Raw genomic sequence first — 27,324 nt, 5'->3', positions numbered from 1 at the left:
TCAAAACCCCTCCAACAAATCTCCTTCAGCCAAGATCACCAGCACTTATTATGTTTAAAAATTTGAAATCCTGCAACATGAAACTGAGTCAAAATACGGATGACACTGAGGGATGCCAGCCTCCAGGTGGGGCCTGGACATTACCTGGAATTATCCAGACTAAAGAGATCATTTCTCTTGGAGGTCGTGGCTGCTTTGGGAGGTGGACTCCATAGCACTCTACTCCACTGAGGTCCGTTCCCACCCCAAATCCTGCCCACTGCCAGCTCCATCCTCAAAGTATCCTGGGATTTCCAAACCCAGAGCTGGCAACCCTACTGACACCTTTTCTGGCACCCACCAAAGTTTGTGGGGCCAAGGTTGCCAGCAGCCCATTTTGAAAAATGTGGAGGTAGAGTCCATGCTGGCAGGGGCTCATGGGAATTGTAGTCCATGGACACCTGAGGCCTGGCAACCCAAAGAAGAAACAGAACAGCAGTATATGGGACTCTAAAATGAAACTGGGGTGGGGAGAAGGAACTGACTTCCGTGACAACTCCAAGTAGCTATATCGCCATGATGTAAAACTATTGTTTTTAGAGGATGAATTTTAGTTCAGATTATTCAGTCCCAGGACCAGGTATTGCCACTCCAAATTAGGAACTCTATCTGACCAGTGATAAGGCCCCACTACATTTTCCATTTCCAGGAAGATGTTGGTGAATTTGTTTATTTATACATTTATACCCTGCCTTTCCCCAGACGGTCAGGACAGCTTACAATTAAAAAAAAAACATACATACTCCATAATTCCTCTATATATTTGTGAAACAGCCGGGGACGACGACGATGTGTCTGGCTGTCCAAGTTAGAATAGGGCCAATCAGGCCCTGCCCCTGCAGCTCCCCCTCTGTTCCTGGACTCTAGCCTCTTTGCTCTCAGACGTGCCTCAGGGCCTGGAGCCAGCAGCAGGTAAGGGGAGAGGGCCCTGGGCAAAAGGTCATGGTGGAGGACCTGCTAACGAGGGTCCCAGGCTATCAAAATCAGTTAACAATATCTTTAATCCGCTCCTGCGGAGCGGGTTAGGGTTAGGGGTTAAGCAGTAAGGGCTGGTGGGGAGGAGTTAGGGCGGGCTCTGTCTGGGATAAAAACTCGGAGGAGCGAATCAGGCACTCCAGGGCCAAGGGTCCAATTGGACACTTGGCCCGAATGCCGTGCCACACACTCCAGTCCGCCCGAGCTGCCATCCTGCCCGGATGGCCGTGAGGGAGGAGGCTCGCCCCACGCCGCTGGGCTCTGGGAAAGCGACTTTCCCGCCGCCCAGCGACTGCCCTCGAGTGCTGAAGGGACTTGCCGCTACCCCACCCTCCCTCCCCGCACACCACTGCCCGCCTGCCTTGCGGAAAGAACCCGACCCTCCATCCCCGCCTGCCCCGGCGCACACCCTTACCGCACCCACTACGAGCATCCGTCCGCAGCCGACCCCGCCTGCCCCCTTCTCACCCCCACACCACAACTTACCGATCGTCGCTTCCCCGATCCCTGCCTGTCCCCGGCCTTCGCTGCCACCGCCGTGCCCAGGCCCCGACCACCGCCTGCCTGCAGCCGTTGGGCCGAAGACACTCCCACCGAGGCCCTCCGCCACCACCGCCATCGCTGCCCCGCCGCCATCCATGCCGTTGCTGGCCCATCGCCACCCGCACCGCGGCTGTCCCGACACCGCCCTCGCTGTGGCTGGAACGCCACCGCCGAAACGCAGCCATCCGCACCGTGGCTGGAACGCCGGCGCCACTGCTGCTGCTGGGCCACCACTGCCACACCATGTGGCCGCCAGCCTCAGGGCCACTCGCGAAACAGCGTCCCCGCAGCTCCCGGCCACTGAGGAGCCGCCAGCGCCGACGAAAGGTAGGCCCTTTCCACGAAATCCAGCCTCGGCCCCGCTTAAGTCTTCCGCGGTCCGCAGGGGGGAGGAGGAGAAAGGCTTCTGCGGCCCCACGGATGCCGTCCACGGCTACGCAGAAACCTTTGGGAGTCGGGGGGGGGGGGAGGCCGAGTTGTAATCAAAATTCTATGCATATAATACCGGCCTTCATCTTGCAGGTATGGGAGAGCTTTGTCCAGATACTACTCCCCTGCTAACAAGGGCCTCCCAGACTGCTAAGCTGGGCCTGCTAATGAGGGCCACCCGGCCTACTGACTATCTGCTAAGGAGCTCTGTCCCAGCCCCCGCCCGCCCCACTTGATTTGGCTGCAAGCTGCGGCCCAAAGCCACATTAAGCTGCCTGGCCGGGGGCCAGGGGGGGGGCCTTTCAAGGCCCGTTCTTAGGAACAGGCTTTGAAGCTAGTTTGTAAAATAAGTTTTAAAGCTCTAAAATTCAGAACTACAATTAAAATCAACCCCGTTTATTAACCTTCAGGCCATCACCTTTTTATAAGGTGCTTAGGTGATCGCAGAAACTGGGGGAGGGGGAATAAATTCTTAGATGGTTCAGGGAGGCCAACCTCTCAATGTTATTTTTAGGCCTTGTCCACAGGTCTCGTGGCTTTACAGGCCCTGAGGAACTGTCTCAGGTCCAGCAGGGCCCTGATCTCATCAGGAAGATAAGGCCCCACCAGGCCAGGGCCAGGGCCAGGGCTGAAAAGGCCCTGGTCTTGGTTGAGGCCAATTTCACTTCTTTGGGACCAGGGGCCCTACGCAAGTTATAACTGCTGGATCTTAATGCTTTTCGGGGGGGGGGTATTGGAAGAGATGGTAAAAATGTGGTAAGAAGTACAGGAAACTAAACTTGGGGGAGGGGGGATTCTTTACCAAAAGTCTTGCCACTAGAAATCCTCTGAAGTGCTAAAATATGGATGGCAGAGTCCAACTCCTCAATAATTTAATTCAGTTTTGAATTATTAACCATATGCCGGTTGGGAAAACAACTCTTCCGCAGCCAGGCAGGCTGGCTTAGATCACATCAGCAGGAATGGAAACATTAGTTTGAGCTCAATAAATTAAGAACCTCAAATGCATGCATGCCATGGATTGCAACTAAAAGAACACAAATGCAAACTGGGTGATTTGTGGAAGATGTTCCAAGTACTGCTCTACATGGGAACTGCTATGGAGCGCAGATCCCCCTTGGGATCAGGAATAACTCCAGACTTAGATAGTTCATGATGGCCTGATCTTGTCACATCTCAGAAGCTAAGCAGAGTCGGCCATGATTGATATTTGAGGGGAGATCACTTAGGAAGTCCAGGGTTGCTATGCAGAGGGAGCCAATGGCCAACCACCTCCATTCATCTCTTGCCTTGAAAAGCTTAAGGTATCACTACAAGTCAGCTGAGATTTGCGAGGACTTTCCAACATCACCATCTGAAACCAGTTATATATGACGAGGGAGCTTTGAATCACAAAAGTTTATAGCCTGGGAATCTTGTTGGTCTTTGAAATGCTTCTGGCCTCAACGTTCGCAGTTACATGCAAAGCTGCCTTTTCACAATTCAGGGGCAGTCCATGTGTTAGGGCCATTCCACATCCAGAAAATATAGTGAAAGGCTTACCTTTTGCTGATGCCATATTTTTGGTGTTTTACACGATTTCGTCAGCATCCAGCACCCAGCAGCAAACTGGCAGCTACATCCTCCATTTTAAAGTGCTGGTTGGGGGAATCCCCAAACTGGATTTCCCCAGCCATGTAGCACAAGCAAGAGGAGTGCAACCTGCAACCACATGCTAAAGAAATGTGTGGAGTCAAAGTAGCGCTATCTCCGCCTCTATCTCCGCCCACCCTCACACTTGCCTCCCTCTCCCTTTTCCCAGGGATGGGGCTTTTTTGTTTGTTTTTGGAAGCAAACTGCCTGGAGCAACGAATATGCATTAAATCGTCCAGACAGAGCAAAACAAAAATTTTCCCTATCAATTAACACACAAAGTATGCCTCCCTAACCCCACCCCCACCAAAAAAATAAGGAACCAGATTACTTTTTTAAAGCTTCAAGGCTCATAATTCCAAAAGGGGTGGCAGTAAAATAAGCACTATGCATCTATGATCAGATGCATAGGCATAGCAACGGAGAAGTTTTACTTAAAAAAAAAATAAACCAAGCATCACAGGCCCTTTAAAACACGGAGAAATGTATTAACTTCATATCACTTGGTCTGAACGACTGTAATAAAATTTGAATCTGAATCTGAGAAAGGTGAATGGCTGTCTGGCATGATTGACAGATGGTGGAGAGTCACATGTATAGCACGTTCCTCTCTTCCACCATTTCAAGCAGGCCTGTGGAGTGCCTAGAAATGTGAGAAGGTTGCAGAGGTAAGCGATGAACCAGGAGGCGAGGAATAGCTGGATGCGTTATTTTTTATAGTGTTACGCCATTGCGTTGACATAACGCTATTTTTTTTCAATGTGCGGAATGGCCCTTATTATTCTCTGTGAACTTCTCTGCACACAGAAGTCAGGCACAATCATGCAAGGAACATAATGCACAAGAGTCTTCCTTATTCCCTATGAGGAAAGGCTTAAGAGTCTAGGACCTTTTGGTTTAAAAAAGAGAGAACTAAAGGGGGATGTTAATTCTGTGGGTCTAAGGGAAGCCTGGGCCCTGGAGGTTCAGCCAGCTCTTTAGTAAGACCTTAGCATGGTACAAGGCTCCAGGTGATCCATTGGGAGGCTTAAATCTCACTCACCTGCCCAACTTTTTTCATTAATTCCTCAAGTTTATTCATTATAGCTTCTATCCTGCTTTATCCCTCAGACTCTGTGCAAAAGGCAACATTTATGATGTTACATTTGGGAAACGAGTCATGGCTCAGTAGTAAGGCATCTCTTTGGTCCTCAGCATCTCCAGTTTAAAAGACCAGGTGATATGAAAGACCTCTGCCTGTGAACCGGGAAAATCACTGCCAATCGGAGTAGGTGATTCTGACTTTGACAGACCAAGAGTCCGTTTCAATATAAGACTGCTTCAAGTGCGATTTGCGATTGTAAGCTGTGCTTCAAGTGAAAATGGGAGGAAAGAGAGAGGGAAGAATAAACACATGGGAGTTTTGTTCTAATGACAGCAAGCTCCCCAGTGTCCTTTGGTGGCCATTCAAAGCCTGGATACCTGGTAAGACTGCGGCGGTAAGAGGGTAGCAGCTAGACTTTCACCAGCTCTGGAGGCCTTGCTGGTAGAGTTGAGCTGTTACCAGTGTGGTGTATTTAAGACTGGTAACCTCTAGCATGGAGAACCGGGTTTGATGCCCCACTCCTCCTCTACGTGAAGCCTGTTGGATGACCTAGGGCTTGTCACCAATCTGTCAGCCCTGCCTCCTTCAAAGGGTGTCTGTTGTGGGGAGAAGAAAGGAAAGGGGATTGTAAGCTGCTTTGAGACTCCTGGAGGGAGAGAAAAGCGGCATCTAAGAACCAACTCTTCTTCTTCTCTTCATTAAGTGGCCCCTCCCCATATGCTACCAGGCGGCTTATTTGTTCCGCCCTCCCCCCCCCCCCCCCGCAATGAGAAAAACCAAACCTTGCTATTTTTAACATTGCGCCAGCTTTGCTTCTTTCTTTTCTATTTTTTTTTAAAGACAGGGAGGGAAGTAGGAAGAGCAATATGCCTCTCCACATCATTTATTTACCAGCAGTTTCCTCCTCTCATCTGTAACACTGAATGCAAGCCAAACCTTCCTGCCAGTCTCTCAGCATGAAAGAAAGAGCGGCTCTATATTGATCTCAACCATGAAACGCACTTTGGCAGAAGACTCCTTTAGATCTCTCTGAAGGAAATTGCAGAACATCATTCGAAACCACACTAGCAATTTCTTTTAAAGCACCGTCTCTTTTCCGCCGTTGGCATGAGCTTCTCTGAAGACTTGAACTCAGGGTCTCTCGCCCAGACGAAGAGTTGTGAATCTCACCATTATCAGTAGAGTCTGAAGCAACGTAAAGTACTAGCTGTGTCTGAAAAACGCTCTTCCCCCTTAAGCATTGAGGCTGCAAACAAGCCAAGACCTTTAGTTTCTGTGACAATGAAAGAGATGCGTAGCCACTGATGACAGAATACACAAATTGGGTCTGAGGTTCCCGCCTTGAGCAGCTTTGAGACATATGCCTGAGGTTCTCCTCAGTCCCCATGTGCACGGTGCCCAATTCGCATTGTGTCCTGCATGGAGAAAGGGTGCTAGCCTCCTTCCTGCACCATTTCCCCCAGTTCAGAGTACTGGAAGAGTACCATCTGGCCACCAAGGAAACCTGTAACTCACAGTCTTGGACGCATATATATGAAGGACCATCTCCTTCCATGTGTCCCTGTGAGAAATCCTGGTAATCAGGAAGTCATCTGTGAGGGTAGCCTGTCTGACCTTGGCCAGATCCCGGGCCTTTTCTAACATGGCTCAGCTCCCTGAAGAGATGAGGGGAAGGGCCCTTTCTGGAGATATTGGGTGGGGGACACTGCAAGGCCTGCCTGCTAGCCAGAGCTTTCAAAGAGGTTCAAATGAAAGGCATCTTTAAAGTGGGCAGAGGGAGAAATGACCTGTGTTTGCTGTTTCGGCTTGGGTTTTAACTGAAACTGCTTTAATATTGTAAGCCACCTTAAACCATGAGAAAATGCAGGGTATAAACATTTTAGTAAAGCAATGAATAAACAGCTGATTGTTACACATGGTGGGGACCCTAGGCCCAAACAGTCAGCTTTCCAAGGTGTGAATTTGCATGAGCTGTCAAAGCCACACAAAGAGCCGTCAGCTAAACTGCCTGCAAGTATCCCAGTAGGCATCCATAAGAACATAAGAGAAGCTATGCTGGATCAGGCCAATAACCCACCCTGTCAAACACTCTGTGCCACACAGTGGCCAAAACTGAGACGCCATCAGGAGGTCCACCAGTGGGGCCAGAACTCCAGAAGCCCTCCCACTGTTGACCCCCAAGCACCAAGAATCCGGCACTTCCTTCCACAGACATCCATCCCTCTGTGCAGATATAGAAAACAATACAATCTTGCATTTGCAGAATCCTGTTTGACAAAACACTTATTAAATAGTGGGCTACCATTAAATAGTGGGCTACTCACTTTGCCCCAAAATGTTTCCAGGGAGGGTTCTGAATGTCATTCTGACCTCGTCCAATGGCAGCTGCCCCCAAAGCAATACAAATTCTGTTTTCCTCCCCCCCACCTTAGAGTCCACAATTTGAACACCTCCAATGCACGAGGAAACCTGAATCATAAGAGAACTCTGGTTCCACTGCTTTTCAGTTTCCACATATAAGGAACTGTGTAGATCCACTCCCCTGTGCTGCTGCAGGCTAAAATCTCCATGTGGGCAGCTTGTGGATGCAAAAGAGGCTTTTTCTCTGCTGCTCGGTGTGCTGGTTGACTTTGCGCAAGCTTCTCCCCTCCAGCTGAAGCATTATTTATAATGACTAAGTCCTCTAGACATGGGGAATGTAGCATCTATTTCTCACCATGCTTTAGGACTAAGGAATCAGCGGCGTCCTACAGTATTGAGAGCTCCCTCAGCGAAACCCCCTGAAGCTTCCTCCTCTCAAAGAGAAAATGCTTCAGAAGGAGGAGGGCAGCCTGCCCAGACAACAGAGGATTTCCCCCTGCAACAGGGTGCAGAATTCAAAACCTTTCTTTCCTGCATCTGCCATCCAATATCATCTTCTCATCATTCTGTTTTTTCCCTCACAATCTCTGGGAACAGGATATCTACCGAGAAACCCAAGGATTAATTTAATCGAGGTATTACAAGATGGTGAGCAATTGTCACTGAAATTTGAAACAAAACCAGCCTTAGGGATTGGAAAGAGACATAACCTTCTTCCCGTTTCAGAAAGGTGTGGTGTCGGTCTACAGTTGAGCAGCTACATTTGCCTCCCGTAGCAGAGATGAACATGTTTTTGAGGAGCATGAGTTTTTAAAGGGAAACTCATACCCCACAAAAAACTTGTTAGTCTCTACAATGCTGCTGGAATCCAACCAAACTCCCACAAGGATTCCTTTCCCAGAAATCACAGATTGTATTCCAAGGAATTTCTCATCTACAACAGTTTACAAAAACAAAAACAAAAGAACACACACACACACACCCCACACACACACAAACACACACAACACCACTATAGGGTTGAGTTCTCAAATTGTGATGGGCACAAACTGGAAGAACACAGGTCATGAACCATGGACCATCAAAAGCTTTTTGTTGTCTCACAAATCACTTCGGTTCCTAAGGTTTGTAAGACAGTAACCCCCCCCCCAAAGCAGAGGGTCAACAGCTGACCCTCCCCTACCTGCCCTCCAAGTTTGATGAGGATTGAATTTGCAGGGTCTGAGTTATGCCCTCCCCCCAAGTAAGGTACCCCCAGAAAAGTGGGATTCAGTCTACACAACCTGTATCTGTCAAAATGACTAAAACTTTTCCTATACAAGCTGAAGACACCAAAGTTAGAGGGCATGTAGAGGAGCTTCTAGAGACAATCCTCTGTGTGTTTGGTTATCTAGCTTGCGCACAATCTGTTCTATATATTCCCGAACCTCCCGAATCTGTGCCTGTCAAAATGACTGAAGTTCAGAAGTGTATAGAACGGATCCTATGGGAGTGAGAGATGTCAAAGATATAGGGGACTTCCCCCCCTCCCCGAGGCTCCACTACATACCCTTTGTTGTTGCTTTGAAATTATGTGAACATCTTAATTGAAGAGAGCCAATTTGTCTGGAAATATCTCTGCTCATGAACTGGCACGAATTTCCCCAAACACTGAAAGTTCGTGGAATGTTCACGCCAGGTGACCTACCACAAACTTAACTTTGCAATGCATGAAACAGCCAAAATTCATTATGAACTTTAGTTCATGAGCTGATTCATGCCTATCTCTACTCTCAAATGAGTTTCAGAAATCTATATCTCATCCCCTGTGAAAAGACTAGGAGCATTCTATCGAAATAAACCATCCAAGTAGGTGCTAGCCTGAAAAAGAAGCTGCATTTAGACGCTATTTTGCAGTGAATTTTGCTACAAAGCACTCAATGGAAAGGCAAGTAATCAGGAAGAGAGGTCCTTTGAAAACTGTAAAACGGCTGTACTTTCTGTTTCCTTGTTATTTGAAAACCTGACAATTTACTCTGATTACTCTGCTGTGTGACTGCCAAAAATAACTCATTAAGTTGCACTCTATGCCCTATTTCTGTTTCAAAGGTTGTGAAAACTGCCACATGTCTTCTTTTATGAGTAATATAAGACCTCCCACCACCATTATTACAAAGCCTTGGGAATGGCAGCTCACAAAACCTGTGCCCGCGAATAAACGTGATATGCGGCTTCTCCTTCTAGTTTCACGCCATAGAGTGGTTTGAACCCCTATGGGGATCTTTCAAAGGAGCTGTCTGTCTGTCAAATACGCTAGATATTAAACATTAGCCAGTGTTACGTCTGGAGGGAAGGCAGCATGGACCATCGTACCTTTATACCCCCCCAAAGAGTCCAGGGAAATAAAATATGTATATATCCTTATCCATTGTTCCTCTTAATATTTGTGAAACAGCCCTGGGGGTGGAGAGTGTCCTGGCTGTCCGAGTTGGAATAGGGCCAATCTATTGTTGTTTTTCTATTCCCCCTCCCTGTTTCTGAGTCTCTCAAGGCTTCATAACAGTTTGCCAGGCTGCTTCTAGAAAGATTATGTCAGTTTTGAGTGTGTTGTTTTGTAAAAGTCCTCCTTTGCTGGAGTTAGTTTGTGTTGAATTAGCTGTTTTTTGTCAATTCTTAATATTTTACATAAGTCAAGATTCTTGGGTATAGTTTCAGATTCTCAGGATTTACACTGATTGTGTTTAGCTGTAATGTGCAGTAGCCTTTATTTGCTTGTTTGTTTTATTTATATCCCGCCACTCCCATATCATGGCTCATAGAACCTGTACAGTTCTGCAGGACCTGCAAAAGGGAGCTCCTCTGCCAGGCATTTGGTTGAGGTCGACCTAAACCATCACTTCCCATTGGCCCCCAAGCCCACCCAATCCCCCCCAAATACGACTGCTACAAATCTGCCCAACTTACTGGGTCTCAGTAAGAGTTGAGCAGAGGCTCTTTGCAGTTCCACTGTTCTTTAATGTTATTGTTGTTAATGTTATTGTTGTTATCACCTTGTTGTTCCTATAAATGATGTTACCTGTATCATTTTCTTGTTTCATGTAAACCGCCCTGAGCCTTTGGGGAGGGCGGTATATAAAAGCAATAAGTAAGTAAGTAAATAAATCCTTAACAGTTTTTCCTTTCCTCTTAATAATTGTGAAACTGTCCCCTGGGAGGAGACTGTCCTGGCCCCTTCTCACTTAAAATACTGTTCTGCCCAGGAGTTAGATACAGCAAAGCCATGTATATTTCTTCTTTGCAACTCTCTGCAGATTTGAGGACTACTGCAAGCATTATTCTACAGACGCAACTGGATGCTGCTGCAGAGGTTCTTTTGTCTCCTGTTTCATCTGCACAACAACCCTGTGCAGTGGACATCAAGTCTTTCAATTCAACAACAACCTGTTTGCCAGGCCTTAAATGTTTCTTCAACAGAACCCTGTCCTAAGTAGCCCTTTCTGCCTGGGGAGCTGATCTATACTCTACAGATGAGCTGTGATTCCAGGAGCTCTCCAGGCCCCTGGTTTGGAAATATTCCTGGAGGTTTGCAGAATCTCTCCTTTAGAAGACTTTCCAGTCTGATTTACCCTTCACATATTTGAAGACATGGCTCTGGAAAGCTCATCTATAACCACTACGCCACAAATCCCAAAGGTCAGTCCTCTCCCACACTCAATGAACATTCCAAGCCATAGGTTCTTGACACCCATGTCCCCACATCATTTGTCACCACACTACCACAACCTCCCACACAACACACACATTCAACCCCATGCCCTTACAGACTGGACAACTCCTCCCCTTCCTCTTCCCACCGCCAAGCTCTAGCACCCGTTATATTCTTGCATATAATATGCTTTGCCACTAGTCAATAAATAAAACTGCCTCAACCAGAGCCAGGGCCTTTTCAGACTTGGCCCCAGCCTAGTGGAATGCTCTCCTGAGTGAGTTCAGAGGCCTGCAGGACAGTTCCGTGGGGCTTGTAAAATTGAGCTGTTCTGCCAGGCCTATGGTTGATGCCTCATCAATAAATATCACGGAACAAAACCGGCCCAATCTCCTTTGGGTGTCAAGCAATAGTAAGGGGGGTGGGTGGGCTGGGGGAACAAAGCAACTTCTGTACCAGAAATTGCTGAACCAAATAAATCAACGTGACATTGGACAAGAGTTGCAGGATATTCCAAATGCTGCCTTATGTCTGGAAAAGAATCAAAGACTGTTAGAAATGAAAGCCTGTCTGGTTACTTTTAAGCTTTGGCTTCGTGTGCACTTTAGAACTCATCCTAGCAGTTTTGTGTCTTTAATGCTCATAGAAAACTCTACATCTAAGCAGCTAAGATGCATTGAACAGAAGATCAGACCTATGGGTATTTCCTTCCATGCTTTATTTGTGGCAACTGAATTCTGCACATACAGAAACCTAATGCATTGATTAGGACATAGATTACGACACAGCATGACAAACTCTCCATGAAACACCACATTCTCCTTTGAGTCTGGGACTCTTGCCAAGTTATGGGTCCCTTGTCTCATATTTTTACCGTTTAACAGCCCCCTAACTGAAGCGAGCATTTATGCAAGCAAGATTTAATGCTCTCCCCTCTACTGCTGACTTAGGGGGATTTTCGAAAATGCCCTATTCTGAACAAACATGTCCCTGTGATTCTGGATGGGTCTGACAAGTGTTTTTCTACTGTTCACTCCACACCATGACCCATGGGACCAGGCCCATGAACCCCACTCCTTTCTAAATGACACGGATTTTATGAGGAGGCTAAGATCATTTTCTTACTAGGAAACAAAAACTCTCAAGTAATTGAGTTGTTTGCCAGGTTTCTACTGCTGGCTACGAGGTCTTCGTTTTCCAGAGTTCTGACCCCCTGGGGTTTCCTGACTGTTCAGGAAGGGTTTCCTGAATGGGTGGGAGGTTTTATGGATTTTTTAAATTTGTTAAACATTTATTGGGTGATATGACCATTTAAAAAATTGATTCATTTGAACTCTGATGTTGGAGAAGGCTTCTATGGGTTCCCTGGACAGCAAAAGTCACAAACAAGGAAATACGACAGTGCATAACGCCTGATCTATCACTGGTAGGCAAAATCACAAAACTCTGGCTCGTATACATCTTGCAATCCAACTCAATGGAGAAAGCAATTATGCTAGGATTGGTCAGTGGAAAAAAGAAACCAGGCCGACCAACGGCACATCCAGAATGGACACCGGCCAGAACACTGCACAGCTGAGGGAGACAGTGCAGGTTTGGGGAGCATGGAGACAGCTGTGCCATGGGATCACCAAGAGCTGGACACAACTGAATGGCTGACAACAACAATGATCAATGACCCCCTCCCAAAATGGCCATTGATGGGCCTGGAGGGGGTGAGGAGGCTCCCCGGGTAGGCGTGTCCACAGCTCTGCTTCCCAACCACATTCTGAATGAACACACCACTTCTGGGGTTTCTTAAAGCCTGAAGAATGTTTCAGGGGGTTCTCAATAGTAAAAAAAAGTTGAGAAAGGCTGTTGTTGAAGAATCAACGCTTTATGGCGACTACCCTAAAGCAGGGCCGCCCGTTGACTCCGCAGTGGGCAGGCCGGCAGCGTGGCCCAGTGGCAACGCATCAAATGATGCAAAAGAGGCGCAAGGCTTGGGGCCATGGGGAGCGCCTATTTAAGGCACCACGTGACCAAGCCCCGGCCTCTTCGCCTCAGTCGCGGTTGGACAGCTGCCCTCCCTCCCTCCCTGTTATAATGTTGTGTTATAGTGACGTTTAATGGGTGAGTTCCAAGTTCAATTTAGTCACAGCTGAGGTTTAGGGGGCACAAGAAGGAGCCTTGTCAGTGGGCCGGTTTGTGCACTGGGCCCCTGTGGGTGGGGGTACCATTAAGGGACTGGCTTGATACAAGCCCAGCTAACCTGGGTGGGTAGTCAGGGACTCAGAGCCAGATATCTGAGGGTTGCAGAATGAGGTGAGCACCCTTCTGCCCTTACAAGGGCATCTCCCAGGGTTAGGAATCAGGTGGAAGGGGCCTGTCCTCCTGGCTGGGATAGAGGCAGGACCCAGGGTGCCACCAGATCCTTGCATGTACGGGCAGCCGGACACCTGCAGAGGTGGCTCTTCTTGTTTATTTTATTTTATTTATTTATTTTATTCGTATTTATATACCGCCCTTCCCGAAAGCTCAGAGCGGTTTACCTATAACTGAAACTATACATGAAACCATACATATAATCTTTAAACCGCCCTTGGTGCCACGGGCGCCACGGACTAAATAAAAGAGTAAGGGCTGTGTGGGAGGAGTTAGGGCGGGCTCTGTCGGGATAAAAACTCGGAGGAGCGAATCAGGAGCCGCGAAGCGGCTCCTGATTCGCTCCTCTGAGTGGCACTCCAGGGCCAAGTGTCCAATTGGGAGGCGCGCTTTGCGCGCCTCCCTGTTGGACACTTGGCCCATCTCCCGGATGCCGCGCCACACACTCCAGTCCTCCCCGAACAGCCATCCTGGCCAGATGGCTGCCATGGAGGAGCCTCACCCCACTTCCCTGGGCTCGGGGAAAATCGCTTTCCCTCCGCCCACAGGATGCCCTTCGCTCACCCCCTCAATCTGCGCTTGCTGCCGCTGCAGCCTGACCTCCATCAACGATGCACAGCCTAGCGGCCTGCCAACGAGCCGACGCCCGCGCTCCGACATCGCCGCGACAACAGAGAGGGTGCCGCCGACATGATGGGGCCACCGACCACCCAACGCCGGACCCCATGCCCTACCTACTCGCCTACGGTGCCTCCCCGCCGCGACGACAATGATGCTGCCAAGCCGCCGCCCGCGCTCCAAAATGGCCGCGCCAATGACCCGCTGCCCGCTTCAACTTTGCCGCCAACATCAACAGGCCCGTCGCCCAGCCAACACGCTCCCCGACCTCCGCCAGTCGCCATTGCCGCTGCGCCCACCCTGGACCCTGCAAGGTGGCCTCCGAGATGCCGACGCTGATGACAAGCCGCTCCACGGGAACCTGTACGCTGCCGGGACCAGCCAGCAAGCTCCCCGCCGTCCCAACTTCGCTGGCCCCGCCGCACCCAGCCTGCGACCTCCACGATCGCCCCCGGGACGAGGCCCACTTCACAGACGCTGCCGCGCCCAGCCAACGCCCTCGAAGATCGCCGCCGACAAGAGGAGGCCGCCGCCGAGCCGCTCTGCGGGACGCCGCAGCCCCAGACATCGCCGCACGCCCTCTGCTTCGCGGCCCCAATCCACCGTGCCGCCCCCTGCTCCGCGCTCAGTCCTCGCTCTCCCGTCCACCACAACATGGCCGCGGACGCCCTCCTAGCCTCCTTCACGCCGCAGATGCCTCGCCCAGGTAGGTTCCCCCGCGGTAGACTCAGACCATGCCCTTCTTCCCCTTGCCTCCCTGCCCACACAGAACTCTTTGCACATCACCGCGCTGTCCATCGCCCCCTTCTAGCGCCCATTTTATTTCTTTTTAAAATGGGCTTTAAATCTAGTAACATTCATATTATTAATTGATAAACCGGGTGACAGTATAAAATAACAGTATATCATAACATAAACAGTGGTAACGCGAACAGGGCCAGGAGTCTTAGTGGGTTTCTGGGGGGAGGGGGGGCAGGGCCCCTGCAGATGTTGGTTGGTTGCCCTGGCCTCAGCCAAATGCCTGGTGGAGGAGCTCCTTTTCGCAGGCCCTGCTGAACTGTTTTAGTTCCATCCGCGGCCTGATCTCCTCTGGGAGATCCTCATTCCACCAGGTGGGGTCCAGAACAGAGAATGCTCTGCCCCTGGTCAAGACCAGGCGGACTTCTTTAGGGCCAGGGACCATTAGCCAGTTGGTGGCAGTGGAGCGTAAAGCTCTTTTGGGGGTGTAGGCAGGGAGGCGGTCCCTCAGGTACACTGGGCCCTGCATATGGCCTTGAAGGTAATTACCAGAACCTTTAACCTGATCTGGAACCTGTGCCAGGCCAACCCTCCTGAGGGAGAAACTATATTCAATAAAGCTGTGTTAACGCAAACACCAGAGTTGTATCTTCTTTGGCCAAGAATGCCTGCCTGCTAGTCAAATGATGTATTTTTTACTGTTTCCTTCTTTTGTATGCCAATACAATAAGTTCTATTTACAGTCATTCAGACCCAAATTCAAATGCGCGATTCAAATATCAAATGAATACAAAACTGGGGTGTTTAAAATCAAAAATATAAAACATGTTGGGATTTGTTGTTGTTGTTGGATATGAAGATCCAGTGTTGTTGTTGTTAGATACGAAGTCGCGTCCGACCCATCGCGACCCCATGGACAATGATCCTCCAGGTCTTCCTGTCCTCTACCATTCCCCGGAGTCCATTTAAGTTTGCACCTACTGCTTCAGTGACCCCATCCAGCCACCTCATTCTCTGTCGGCCCCTTCTTCTTTTGCCCTCGATCGCTCCCAGCATTAGGCTCTTCTCCAGGGAGTCCTTCCTTCTCATGAGGTGGCCAAAGTATTTGAGTTTCATCTTCAGGATCTGGCCTTCTAAAGAGCAGTCAGGGTTGATCTCCTCTAGGACTGACCGGTTTGTTCGCCTTGCAGTCCAAGGGACTCGCAAGAGTCTTCTCCAGCACCAGAGTTCAAAAGCCTCAATTCTTTGACTCTCGGCCTTCCTTATGGTCCAACTTTCACATTGCAACTGGGAAGGCCTTGACTATATGCACTTTTGTTGGCAGGGTTATGTCTCTGCTTTTAGGATGCTGTATAGATTTGCCATAGCTTTCCTCCCCAGGAGCAAGTGTCTTTTAATTTCATCTGCAGGAGCCCAGGAAAATAAAATCTGTCACTACCTCCATTTCTTCCCCATCTATTTGCCAGGAATTGAAAGGGCCAGATGCCATGATCTTCGTTTTCTTGATGTTGAGTTTCAAGCCAACTTTTGCACTTTCCTCCTTCACCCGCATCAACAGGCTCTTTAGTTCCTCTTCACTTTCTGCCATTAGAGTGGTATCATCTGCATATCTGAGGTTGTTGATATTTCTCCCTGCAATCTTGATCCTAATTTGTGACTCCTCTAATCCCGCCTTTCTCATGATGTGCTCCGCATACGTTAAATAGGCAAGGCGACAGTATACAGCCTTGCTGAACTCCTTTCTCAATTTTGAACCAATCAGTGATTCCATGCCCGGTTCTCACTGTTGCTTCTTGACCTGCATATAGGTTTCTCAAGAGACAAATAAGATTCTCTGGTATTCCCATCTCTTTAAGAATCTGCCACAATTTGTTGTGCTCCACACAATCAAAGGCTTTAGCATAGTCAATGAAGCAGAAGTAGATGCTTTTCTGGAACTCCCTAGCTTTCTCCATGATCCAGCGTGTGTTGGCAATTTGATCTCTAGTTCCTCTGCCTCTTCAAAATCCTGCCTGTACTTCTGGAAGTTCTCAGTCCACATATTTCTGGAGCCTAGCTTGTAGGATTTTGAGCATAACTTTGCTAGCATGAGAAATTAGTGCAATGGTGCGGTAGTTTGAACATTCTTTGGCATTGCCCTACTTTGGGATTGGAATGTAAACTGACCTTTTCCAATCCTGTGGCCATTGTTGAGTTTTCCAAATTTGCTGGCATATTGAGTGTAGCACTTTTAAGTCTTTTAAGATTTTGAATAGTTCAACTGGAATGCTGTCACCACCACTAGCTTTATTGTCGCTCAGACTTCCTAAGGCCCATTTGACTTCACATTCTAGGATGTCTGGCTCCACATCTATCATAATGACTACTCCATCATGGTTATCAGGGATATTAAGCTCGTTCTTGTATAGTTCCTCTGTATAATTTTGCCACCTTTTTAAAATCTCTTTTGCTTCTGTGAGGTCCCTAGCATTTTGGTCCTTTATCATACCCATCTCTTCATATCTCCAATTTTCTTGAAAAGATCTCTGGTCCTTCCCATTCTATTGTTTTCCTTCTCCAGTGGATCACCTTCTGTCAGAGCTCTCAGCTATGACCTGTCCGTCTTGGGTGGCCCTGCACGGCATAGCTCATAGCTTCACTGAACTACGCAAGCCCCCTTGCCACGACAAGGCAGCGATCCTTGAAGGGGGATGTTGGGGTTAAAACTCATCATTGAAACAGCATTGGCTAAATATTGAGTCAGCATGTTAGTCGGTTAAAGAGGAAACTTTCTGGCTTATATAAATTCCATACAATTTAAGGACAGATTGTATGCCAAGAAAGGTCTTCTGAATCTGATATTCCAAATGCTTCACCACTGGGTATGAAGATCCAGGCCTTCCCAAATCAATCCGCCAACCTGACAAAGGTGCTGTTCACAGGACACTAAGCCTACTGTCTGAATTGCACTGTGGTGGAAGGGAAGGAGGCAGTGTGCTGAGGCTTAAGTGCAGAAGCCGCTTACCTTTCCCATTATTGCCCTTAATCTCCAGAGCTGCTAATGTCTGGACCAGAGAACATGAGCTTTGGAGGGCATGAATCTAGGTGAAATGATCACCCAAATGTTAAGAGCCATTGCCTGTCTCCATAGGTGCCCAAAGGTCAGTCATTAGGAGGGGGAAATAGATGAAAAAGGAGACTAATGACTCCAAAGTGAATAGATGAGCCATGTCCCCAACTCCCAGGTCTGCCCAGGAAGCCCACTTGGCATGACGTGCATCCACATTTCCATAGGAGTTCTGCCCAGCCTCACGTTCTCAAGTGTCTGAAACAATGAAGAAGAGGGATGTCTTTCCCCCCAGGTTTAAGGCCGTTTTCCATTAAGGCACTAAGACCCAGAGAGACATTAAGAAGCAGAGGGCTCGGTGTTACCAGCGATCAGGCCACGTAATGAATCCTTCTTCACCTAATTTCTTCTGGTTTGAAGATTCAGCTTCTCAAGATTTTTATCCAGCAGTGAGTAAGGGAGAGGAGAAAAACCAGGCAGAAGATGAACTGAACAGCAGAGCAAGCATAGCGGAGAGTGATATATATATTTTTGGCTGTTTGTTTTCATGTTGCTGCTGTGAGCTTTTTTGTTCCACCCAATCTCACTGCTGCTGTGACTGATTTCTTTTTTGTCATCTGAACTCATTTTATACCTTACACATGAATACACATGAAACGGCCTGATACTTGGTTCATCATGAACCATATTGTCTATTCAGACTGGGAGTGGCTGTTTTTTTCACGTCACTTCCTACCTGGCCCTTTTAACTGGAGATACCAAGGATTGATCTTGGGACCTTCCGCATAGCAAGCAGATGCTCTAGTTCTGAGCCACAACCTCCCCCCACCGCCCCACTCCAGACTGATGGAGATGCCGGGGATTGAACCTGGGGCCTCATGCATACAAAGCATGCACTTTTCCACTGAATTACATCCCCATTAGACATCGTAAGCAATCAACTAAAATGTTTAAAAGCATTCTTTTTAACAGCAAAAATCTGATGTGTGAGGAAGTAGAATTTACTGGCTCAGTTAGCACAAGAAAGGTACCAAACTAAAATGAGGGTTTTTTAAATCTCTCCAGTACAAGAAACGAAGAATAGTCCAAGGCAAAAGCAGAAAAGGTGAAGTGTGCGTGAGCCATGGTGCGGCCACATCTGTGAAGGCCAATTAAGGGACAGAGGGGGATGCTTCAGCCAGGGATGTGGCAGCTCTTTCCTCTGTGATTTTTAGTTGAAGTCTTCAAAGGTCTTCATTCCACGCCTCACTGGGCAAACCAACCTTAACCACAGATCCTGTTTTCTTAAACTGCCGTCGTCAGCAGATTGTGTTACGCTTGTAGCCTCCCATAGATAACGTGGTGGTACTCTTAAAAGGGTTCGCTTTTCCACTGGTTCAGATTTGGTGCAGTATCCTGTTGTCGTTGTATAATTGGTGTAACAATTCTGAAAGATCCTGTATATTTGCCTGCAGGGGTGTATACTTTTGTCTGTAAAGTTGTCAGTATCTTGAACTTTTGCAGGGATTGATGTTTTCCTTGACTATGGTCAAGTGAATAGGGACTTTACTTCTGCTGAGTAGAGTATTACTTATTTGGTCCCCTTCGATGGAAACTCAAATTCCTCCATCAAAGGGCAGCAAGAAAACAACTTCTCCCCAAAACCCCAAACATTATTCAGAAACCTATAATGGTACCCATAACAGAGGCATCAGGTCATAGCAATAAACTAAGGCTGCCAACCTCCAGGTGGCACCTGGAGATCTCGAATTGTAAATGTTCTCCAGATGAAAGAAATCAGTTCCCCCGGAGAAAATATCTGCTTTTGGAGGATGGACTCTGTGGCCTTGGACCCTTCTCAGATCCCTCCCTTCACAGACCTTGCCCTCCCCAGGCTCTCCCCCCAAATCTCTAGGGATTTCCCAAGCCCCGAGTTGGCAATCTTACGATCATTAAGAAAGCTGGACCCCTTCATTTAAAAGCCTGAGTAAAGAGGTTTTGTTATTTCTTAATATGGCACTTTAAGAACAGTAATGCAGTTGCCTGGTGACCCTGGGTGAGAGACATTCAAGAGGAAAAGCACCACCATTGAACAAGCTACGGCTCTGGTTGCCACGAAGCTCATCTCTGCATGCAAGGGGTACAAAATTTCAAGTTTGTGAGAAAGAACTTACCTAGCAAGCTGGATGGCTCAGCTGCAAACTGTTCAGATCCTCAAAGGGAAAGAGCCAGAATTTTCACATGTTGAAAACCTCCCCTGCCCCCCCCCCCCCCGCACCATTTTCTGGGTGTTATTTATTTTTATTTATTTATTTGGATTATCTCAAAGACCCAAGTCATAGTCAATTCCAATGGAAAGGACAAAAATATGTCCAAGGCCACCTAGCTAGATTTCTCTTTGGAAAGGTGTCAGAAGAGGTTCTTGGGGGAATATCTACCAACGAAGCTGGAGACATTGATAAATTCCCCTCCTGAACAATCAATACAATCCCCTGCTTCCTATTCAGGCTTCTTACTGTGGACTCAAGAGCCATAATTACATTGTCAAAAAACTCAAGTTCCAGCAGCTGACGGAGGCCTCCCGTAAAACTGACATGTGATTGGCAGGCCGTTTATGGGAGGTGGGCTCTGATTGGCAGGGGGAGCTGGGTAAAGCCAAAGGCAACAGAGAAGTCTCCCCATCTATTCCGACCACCAAAGCACAGGCCTGCCACTCAAGGGGAATTCTGGGAAAACCCTGAGTCATATTAACATATCAAAGGGAGAAACCGACAAGCACTTACTAAACAATCAGGATCGAGCCACATTTCCTGTACAATTTTCTATTTGAAAGGAGGAGGTAGGGAATTAAAGTACCTTCAGTCTTGTCTACTCAAGAGACAGCTGAAAAATTTTTAAATGCCTATTTGTTTAATGATTTAGATCTGTGCCCTAGCTATACACATTTACTGTGTGTGTATATTGACAAGCACTCCAATTTGTTTTATATCAAAAGCCAGGCTGGTGCTAAATTGAAACCAGCAAAATGTGGGTTTTGTTTGATGTAAGAGGTATGAAGACAAAAAAGAGAACACAGTTCTCTTCTCCCCCCCCCCCCCCCCGGTCTCATTTTCTAGGGTGCTACACGGCTTTAGCACTAAATTGTGGATTACACGGTTTGAATGAAACTTAATTGTGCCCATACACAGGAACGGTGCCTCAAACAGGAGATTGGATGCAACTTCAGGCGCAAGCCCAAGATTTCTTGCATGCATGCATAGAAACTGACCCCAAAAAGATTTTCCAGTGGCATATCAAGGCCACCCCGCTTTCCCTCCCTACCCCCAACTCAGTTATCTTATTGCGACACACTCTATAATCTCTGGAAGTGAACACAAATTGGGTTTTAAACATAGGTTCTCCTACCCTTGGTACTGCCATGACAGGCTGGTTGTCAGCCCTTCTGGAGGCATGTCCCACCTTTCTCCCTGGAAACCGGGGGGGGGGGCAAGAAAAAGGCACTGAACATGTGAATGTGCCTTATATCGTCAGCTTACTGGTCTAACAAGCCCCCCCCCCCCGAGCTATCTCACTGTGCTGAGCAAATGAGAGCTGTTTAAGGAGAATTCCCTTGATGTACATCTGACGACATGGCAGCCCAAGCAGCCATATTCTCCAGCTAGGGCACGGACCATCAGTGATGTGACTGCCATGCTGTAGTATCTGGGCAAGAACTTGACAGTATAAACCATTTTATCCATGGAAATTGTGTCCTTGACTCCAGTTGGCTGATTGGCAAAGTAACATTCCTTTGTCTGATTTAGCAACGAAGGTTCCTTTAAGCGGATTTTTATTTGCAACTACGTTCTAGAAGATGGTGTAAAGTTCTATGCATTCATTTATGAGCAGATGTGTTTCTATTATAGAAATTCACACTGAAGAAGGTTTAAAATCCAAATCGAAGCAGTTTTGCCTGCTGATGCTGCTTGTAAGCTGATGTATGCTGTCCACGGTGATTCACCTCTTTCTCCCTGCTGCAGCAACACACGGTTGGGAGACAGGCAGATCTGAACTGGCCACTCCGAGAGGTGAGGGGGCCGTGGGAAGAGCCTTCGCCGCCAGGAAAGGGGCAGGGCCGCTGCGTCGAAGACATGGTGGCCCTGCTCCTTTCCCGGCAGCGAAGCCGGGACATTGGGGGGAGGGGGGGAAAGGCTTACGCATGGCGAAAGGAGCAGGCCCGCCGGGGGGAGGGGGTGGGGGGGCCTCCTGCCCTCAGCCGCCTGACCACTAGCGCCTGCTGTCTTGGGCCTACAGTGGGCCTTAAATCTAGTCATAACATAATCTTTTGCTGATGCGGGTGAATTTCCTCTTTCTTCAAACTCCTTCCTCTTTAATTAGCTGGTTATTTACTCCAGTTTATTGCACTATTGTTCTTCTTCACTGCATGTAAGACAGGCCAGAACCTCTGACCTCTCCCACCATCCAAGCAGTTCAAATTGTCACATGGAGAACCACTCGTGTTGCCAACCTACAGGCAGTGGACAAAGATCTCCTGGGATCACAACCAGTCTCCAGGCAACAGAGATCAGTTCACCAGGAGAAAAATGGCTGCTTTCACAGGTGGATGCTATAGCATTATGCCCCACTGAAGACCCTCCCCTCTCCACCCCCAAAATCTCCAGGTGTTTTTCAATCCAGCCTTGAGAATCCCACCTGACTTCTTATATCAGGCATCTTTCTGCCCATCTCCTCCATCTTTCCCCCTTACTCTTCTGTGGTCAATATAACATACTGAGAGACAGGGCTGCAGGATCCCAGTTACTCACAGTTGGAATGGCACATGTGTATAGACTAGAGGTGGCCCAAACTGTGGCTCTCCAGATGTCCATGGACTACAATTCCCATGATCCCCTGCCAGCAGCTTGCTTGCTGGCAGGGGCTCATGGGAATTGTAGCCCATGGACATCTGGTGAGGCACAGTTTGGGCCACCCTTGATTATGTACAAAACCAAAAAGGGAGCAGAAACCCAACCTGGACAAAGTCATAAACTCAAAAGTTGAGCAGCAAAACAATGTTAAAACAATATTAAAAAATTATTACAAATATTTATTAAATATTTGCAGCTCAACTTTTCTGACACACATGAAATGCACTCATGATACATAATAAGACTGTAGCTGAGAGTGGTGGTCCTAGACAATATATATCTTAGATGGTGGGCTCCAAAAAGAAACACGTTAGAAACATTGGTTGGGGCTACACCAGATAGATTTCCCTTGACCACCCCGCAAAACTTTATGATTTGTTTTTAGACCAGAGAGCACTGTGCAGTATATATCGACCCCTGAGGAGGACCCTGGTGGGCCGAAACGCATTTGGTCTGTTCTCCATGTGCAGCTTGATATGTATTGTTTTAACTTTATTTTTAATATATTATTGGTGCACTTTTATAAATATTTGTAATAACTTTTTAATATAGTTTTAACATTGTTTTGCAGTTCAACTTCAGAGTTCCTGACTCCCCCCCTGGTTATAGACCATCACATAAAAGCTTCCTATCCTCACAGTGGTGAAAATGGGATCGAGGGAAGGGGGGGGGGGCGCTCACGGTCGGAGCATGTGGCACATTGGGTGGGAAGTCCTGCACATGTGCAGGCTCTGAAAGGGTGGGGCACCCCCTCTCTGGAGTTCTTAGCCAGGAGGAAATGTCCATGGCGAGCTTGCACAGGTGCAGCCCCGATGTGGGACTCACTAGAATATGGATGATGAACTCTCTCTTCGTGAGATCCTGCCAGTTCAAGCGGACAATGCTCTCTGGGATCCAATGCTGGTCTAATTCAGTTTACACCAATTTTGTATGTCCATATTTATCATACGTGATATGAGAGACCTTGAAGGACCGCTGCCTGTATGAGTAGGGAACACAGACCTTGATGGACCAATGTTTATGTATGTGTGTATTGCCCATTAATGCTATCAGAAATGCATCTACATTAAAGGTAAAGGTAAAGGTAAAGGTAAAGGTATCCCCCCCTTGTGCAAGCACCGAGTCATGTCTGACCCTTGGGGTGACGCCCTCCAGCGTTTTCATGGCAGACTCAACACGGGGTGATTTGCCAGTGCCTTCCCCAGTCATCACCGTTTACCCCCCAGCAAGCTGGGTACTCATTTTACCAACCTCAGAAGGATGGAAGGCTGAGTCAACCTTGAGCCGGCTGCTGGGATTGAACTCCCAGCCTCATGGACAGACAGCTTTAGACAGCATTTCTGCTGCCTTACCACTCTGCGCCACAAGAGGCTCTTGTTTGGGCCACCACAAGAGGCATCTACATTAGGCAACACAATTTAATCCACCACTCACCATGTATGGAAAGGGTTCCATTCCTCACAGCCAGAAATTTGGCTCCATATGGAGAGAAAAGGGGTGTATGGGAACTGCCATGGAGATGGATGTGGGCTATGCCGCAGAATGGGTCACCGGAGGATCCAATTCGGAGTTCTCCTCCATCGGATACTAGGATATAATGAGCATGGAGCTCCACTGGCCCAGGACCAACAAAAACCAGTTTGCCACCTGAAATAGCAACAGTAGAAAAATTATTACCAGTAATGAGAGGTAGAAAGGATAATAAACCTGTGCATTCTTGTCCACTAAGCAGCAGATAAAAGTCAACAAACACAGGGTATGGAGCTGGTGATCACAGCCAACTTATTTATTATATTTATATACCACCCTCCCCTGAGGCTCTGCAGAATTTTCAAGGCAAGAGAGGAACAGAATTGTGTTTTCATTGTGGCGACCTTGGACCTCTATGGTGGTCCATGGCTGACCCTGCTCATCTTTCCAGATCTGATGAAATTAGGCCAGCCTGAGCCACCACAAATTAGTTAAAAACCTTTTCAGACTCTAAAACCCTTTCCAAACATCACAAAATATCCAGAGAAGACACCAGGTGAAAGGGAAGTGGGAGGGCATTAGGAAGCACTGTGGGTGGGATTGTTGAAAAGGTCCACCTTCTCATGATAGGACATTTTGTTCATTTCCCATGAGTTTCTAGGGCCAAACCTTAAAAGCACAATCCAGTTGCCCATGGACACAGAAACCATGCAGTGAAGATTAGACCATATTAGGTCCCTGCACAAGAAGTACATATGGACACCACCCATAATCCCCTCCAGGTTCACTGTCAGTCCTTTGTTACTGTGTGTACGAGTCTATGTGAACACTATTGTTACAGGCCAAGCTACTGCATCTTGTAACCCACTCACAATATTAGGGCTGACAAGCAGAGGGTTGTGGGGCTGAATCTGCAAGAAGCTTTCATTCTAATCCCAGGTCAATTCAGTCCCTGCCGTCGACATTGAATGCGGTTTCCATTTTGGTTATGGGTGATTTAAATTTTTCATCTGCAACAAGCATGATTGAACTGGAGTGACCCTACCTTTCCCCCGTGATATCCTGGAGTGGATATAACCCTTGATATTTGAAAAATCACCCTCAGTAAGTGTGAAGCTGTCTGCTTGTCCCGAACTAACTTGCTTCTGAGCTTTCAATGCTGTAAAAAAGCCCTGATTGGTCAGGGTGTTAGTTCAAAGGCTTCCTCATTCCCAGGTTGCAAGTCTTCCCTTAAAGGGGAAGTCCTATCTTCTCTTGGCAGAGATTTTCCTCTTGGATTTATTCCCCCTCCTCAGCTGTCTCCAATCCTCCCCCCACCCCTTTCAAGAAAAGAAAGAGGCTCTTGCTGTGATTGGCACCCCCCCCCCCAGCTTCCCTAATCACGTGCAGAACACTTTCTGTTTCAAGGGGGAGGGGAGATAGAGGAAAATCCGAGTTCAAATCGATCCGCATTCAGCAGGATCTACAACGGAATAAACAAAGTAAGTGCAGAATCAGCCCAGGAATCACAAAGAACTTCCTATACAGAGACGAGGCCTTATTTTTCTTTTTAAATTTCTCTCCTGCTGCAGTATTTGCGGGTGACAGGACCACCTATGGGCAGCCCTACACAGTATGGAATGATTCACAAGCAGAAGCGGCAACTGAATACACTCCATGTTGAATGCTATCAGTTAGACGGAGCCAAGTCTCCATTTTACTGCTGTGAAAAATAGGGAGGCTGCCGTTTGCGTGACTATGGAGATAAAGGATTGATAGAATCATAGAGTCGGGAGGGACATCCTGGGTCATCAACCCCCTGCACTATGCAGGACAGCCACAACCCTATCTCTCCTCCACTGTCACCTGCCACCCCCTTGAGCCTTTACAGAATTAGCCTCTCCGTCAGATGGCTATCTAGCCTCTGTTTAAAAATTTCCAAAGATGGAGAACCCACCACCTCCCGAGGAAGCCTGTTCCACTGAGAAACCGCTCTCACTGTCAGGAACTTCTTCCGGATGTTTAGATGGAATTTCTTTGGAATTAATTTCATCCCATTCCTTCTGGTCTGTCCCTCTGGGACAAGAGAGAACAATTCTGCTCCATCTTCCACATGGCACCCTTTTAAATACTTGAAGATGGTTATCAGATTCCCCTCTCAGTCATCTCCTCTCTAGGCTAAACAGACCAAGCTCTCCCAACCTTTCCTCATACGTCTTGGTCTCCAAACCCCTCACCATCTTTGTTGCCCTCCTCTGGACACATTCCAGTTTGTCAACATCCCTCTTCAACTGGGGTGCCCAAAACTGAACCCAGGACTCCAAGTGAGGCTGAACCAGAGCAGAGTACAGTGGTACCATCACCTCCCGTGATCTGGACATGATACTCTGTTTGATATAGCCCAAAATCCCATTTGCCTTCTTAGCCACTGAGTCACGCTGCTGACTCATGTTCAATGTATGGTCTACTAAAACTCCTAGATCCTTTTCGCACATGCTACTGCCAAGACAAGTCTCCCCCATCTTATATTAGTGTATTTGGTTTTTCCTGCCTAAATGCAGAACACTCTTCCCTGCAAGTTCAGGGGGGGGGGGGAAATCCAAGATGAAGTCTCTTCTGGAAAGAAACTCACCTATCTTATGAAGGGAGGTTTGAGCCCTGAACGCTTACACTAGAAAAATCTTGCCAGGTGCAGCTGGACTCAGATCTAGCCCTTGTGGAAAAAAATGCTTCACCAAATCACACAGCCAACTCAACACCCCACACACACAGTGGCCATTTTGTGTGCGGCTCCACTGCCCTGTTAGCCACACGCTACCCTACCTCAAGACTCCAAATACCCTAGACTCAAGCAGATCAGGGACCTATCGAATCTTTTAAAGCCATGAGGGAAATTAAAAAGAGACAGTAGGAGAAAAAAGAAAATGGGAATTCTCCTTTGCTAAAAACAGAATGAAGGAGGTTACCTTCCCTTGTTTATTGACGTAAGTAGCTGGGGATCAATATCTTGGCTACCAAGGTTAATAAACAGTGAACCATCTATCTGCCCTGAATTTTCTCCCTCTTTTAAAGCATTGCGAAACCCCAATAATTCCTACCTCCTGTGCTTGGAATGGGCTTGGGAGATTTTTTTAAATTCCGTGTTCGAACAGGAATTCTTCCCTCTCACCTCCCACTCATGCTCTTGGCAAACTGCTTTTGGGAATGTTGCCTCTTTTCCAAAGCAGCCTGCCAGCGGCTGGGGGCATCCGGTGCCGGGTCTGAAGAAAAGGATCACTGAAAGTCCCCTTGGGCTGGCACGTTAAATGGGTCTTTGGACCCGAGCCCACATCTTGTGGCAATGAATCCCATCAAGTTAATTAATCCTGATTCACAGGATGAAATGTGTCCCTTTATTGCTCTGAACCTGCTGCCTGTTTTAGTGAACGCCTGCTGTTGTTTTGAAAGGAAGAAGGATCTCTCTCTGCTAATATTT

The 27,324-nt window shown here is 47.7% G+C and overlaps 1 protein-coding gene and 1 non-coding gene across 3 annotated transcripts in view; both read right to left on the bottom strand.

Moving 5' to 3' along the window:
• PKHD1 (PKHD1 ciliary IPT domain containing fibrocystin/polyductin) overlaps nt 1-27,324 on the bottom strand; it is a 454,238-nt gene that overhangs the window by 241,237 nt on the left and 185,677 nt on the right. For both annotated transcript variants that reach the window (XM_077315063.1, XM_077315054.1), the window contains exon 37: nt 23,835-24,047. In XM_077315063.1, the coding sequence (XP_077171178.1) occupies nt 23,835-24,047 (213 nt within the window). The remainder of the gene's footprint in view (nt 1-23,834; nt 24,048-27,324) is intronic.
• Nucleotides 18,362-18,433, bottom strand: TRNAT-UGU (transfer RNA threonine (anticodon UGU)). The gene has a single exon. It is a non-coding gene; the product is annotated as a tRNA-Thr (tRNA).

This window comes from Paroedura picta, chromosome 1 (genome assembly GCF_049243985.1).
Source record: "Paroedura picta isolate Pp20150507F chromosome 1, Ppicta_v3.0, whole genome shotgun sequence".
NCBI lineage: Eukaryota > Metazoa > Chordata > Lepidosauria > Squamata > Gekkonidae > Paroedura > Paroedura picta.
The sequence above is the reverse complement of the archived record's forward strand: the minus strand, read 5'-3'. Positions and strand labels throughout refer to the sequence as shown.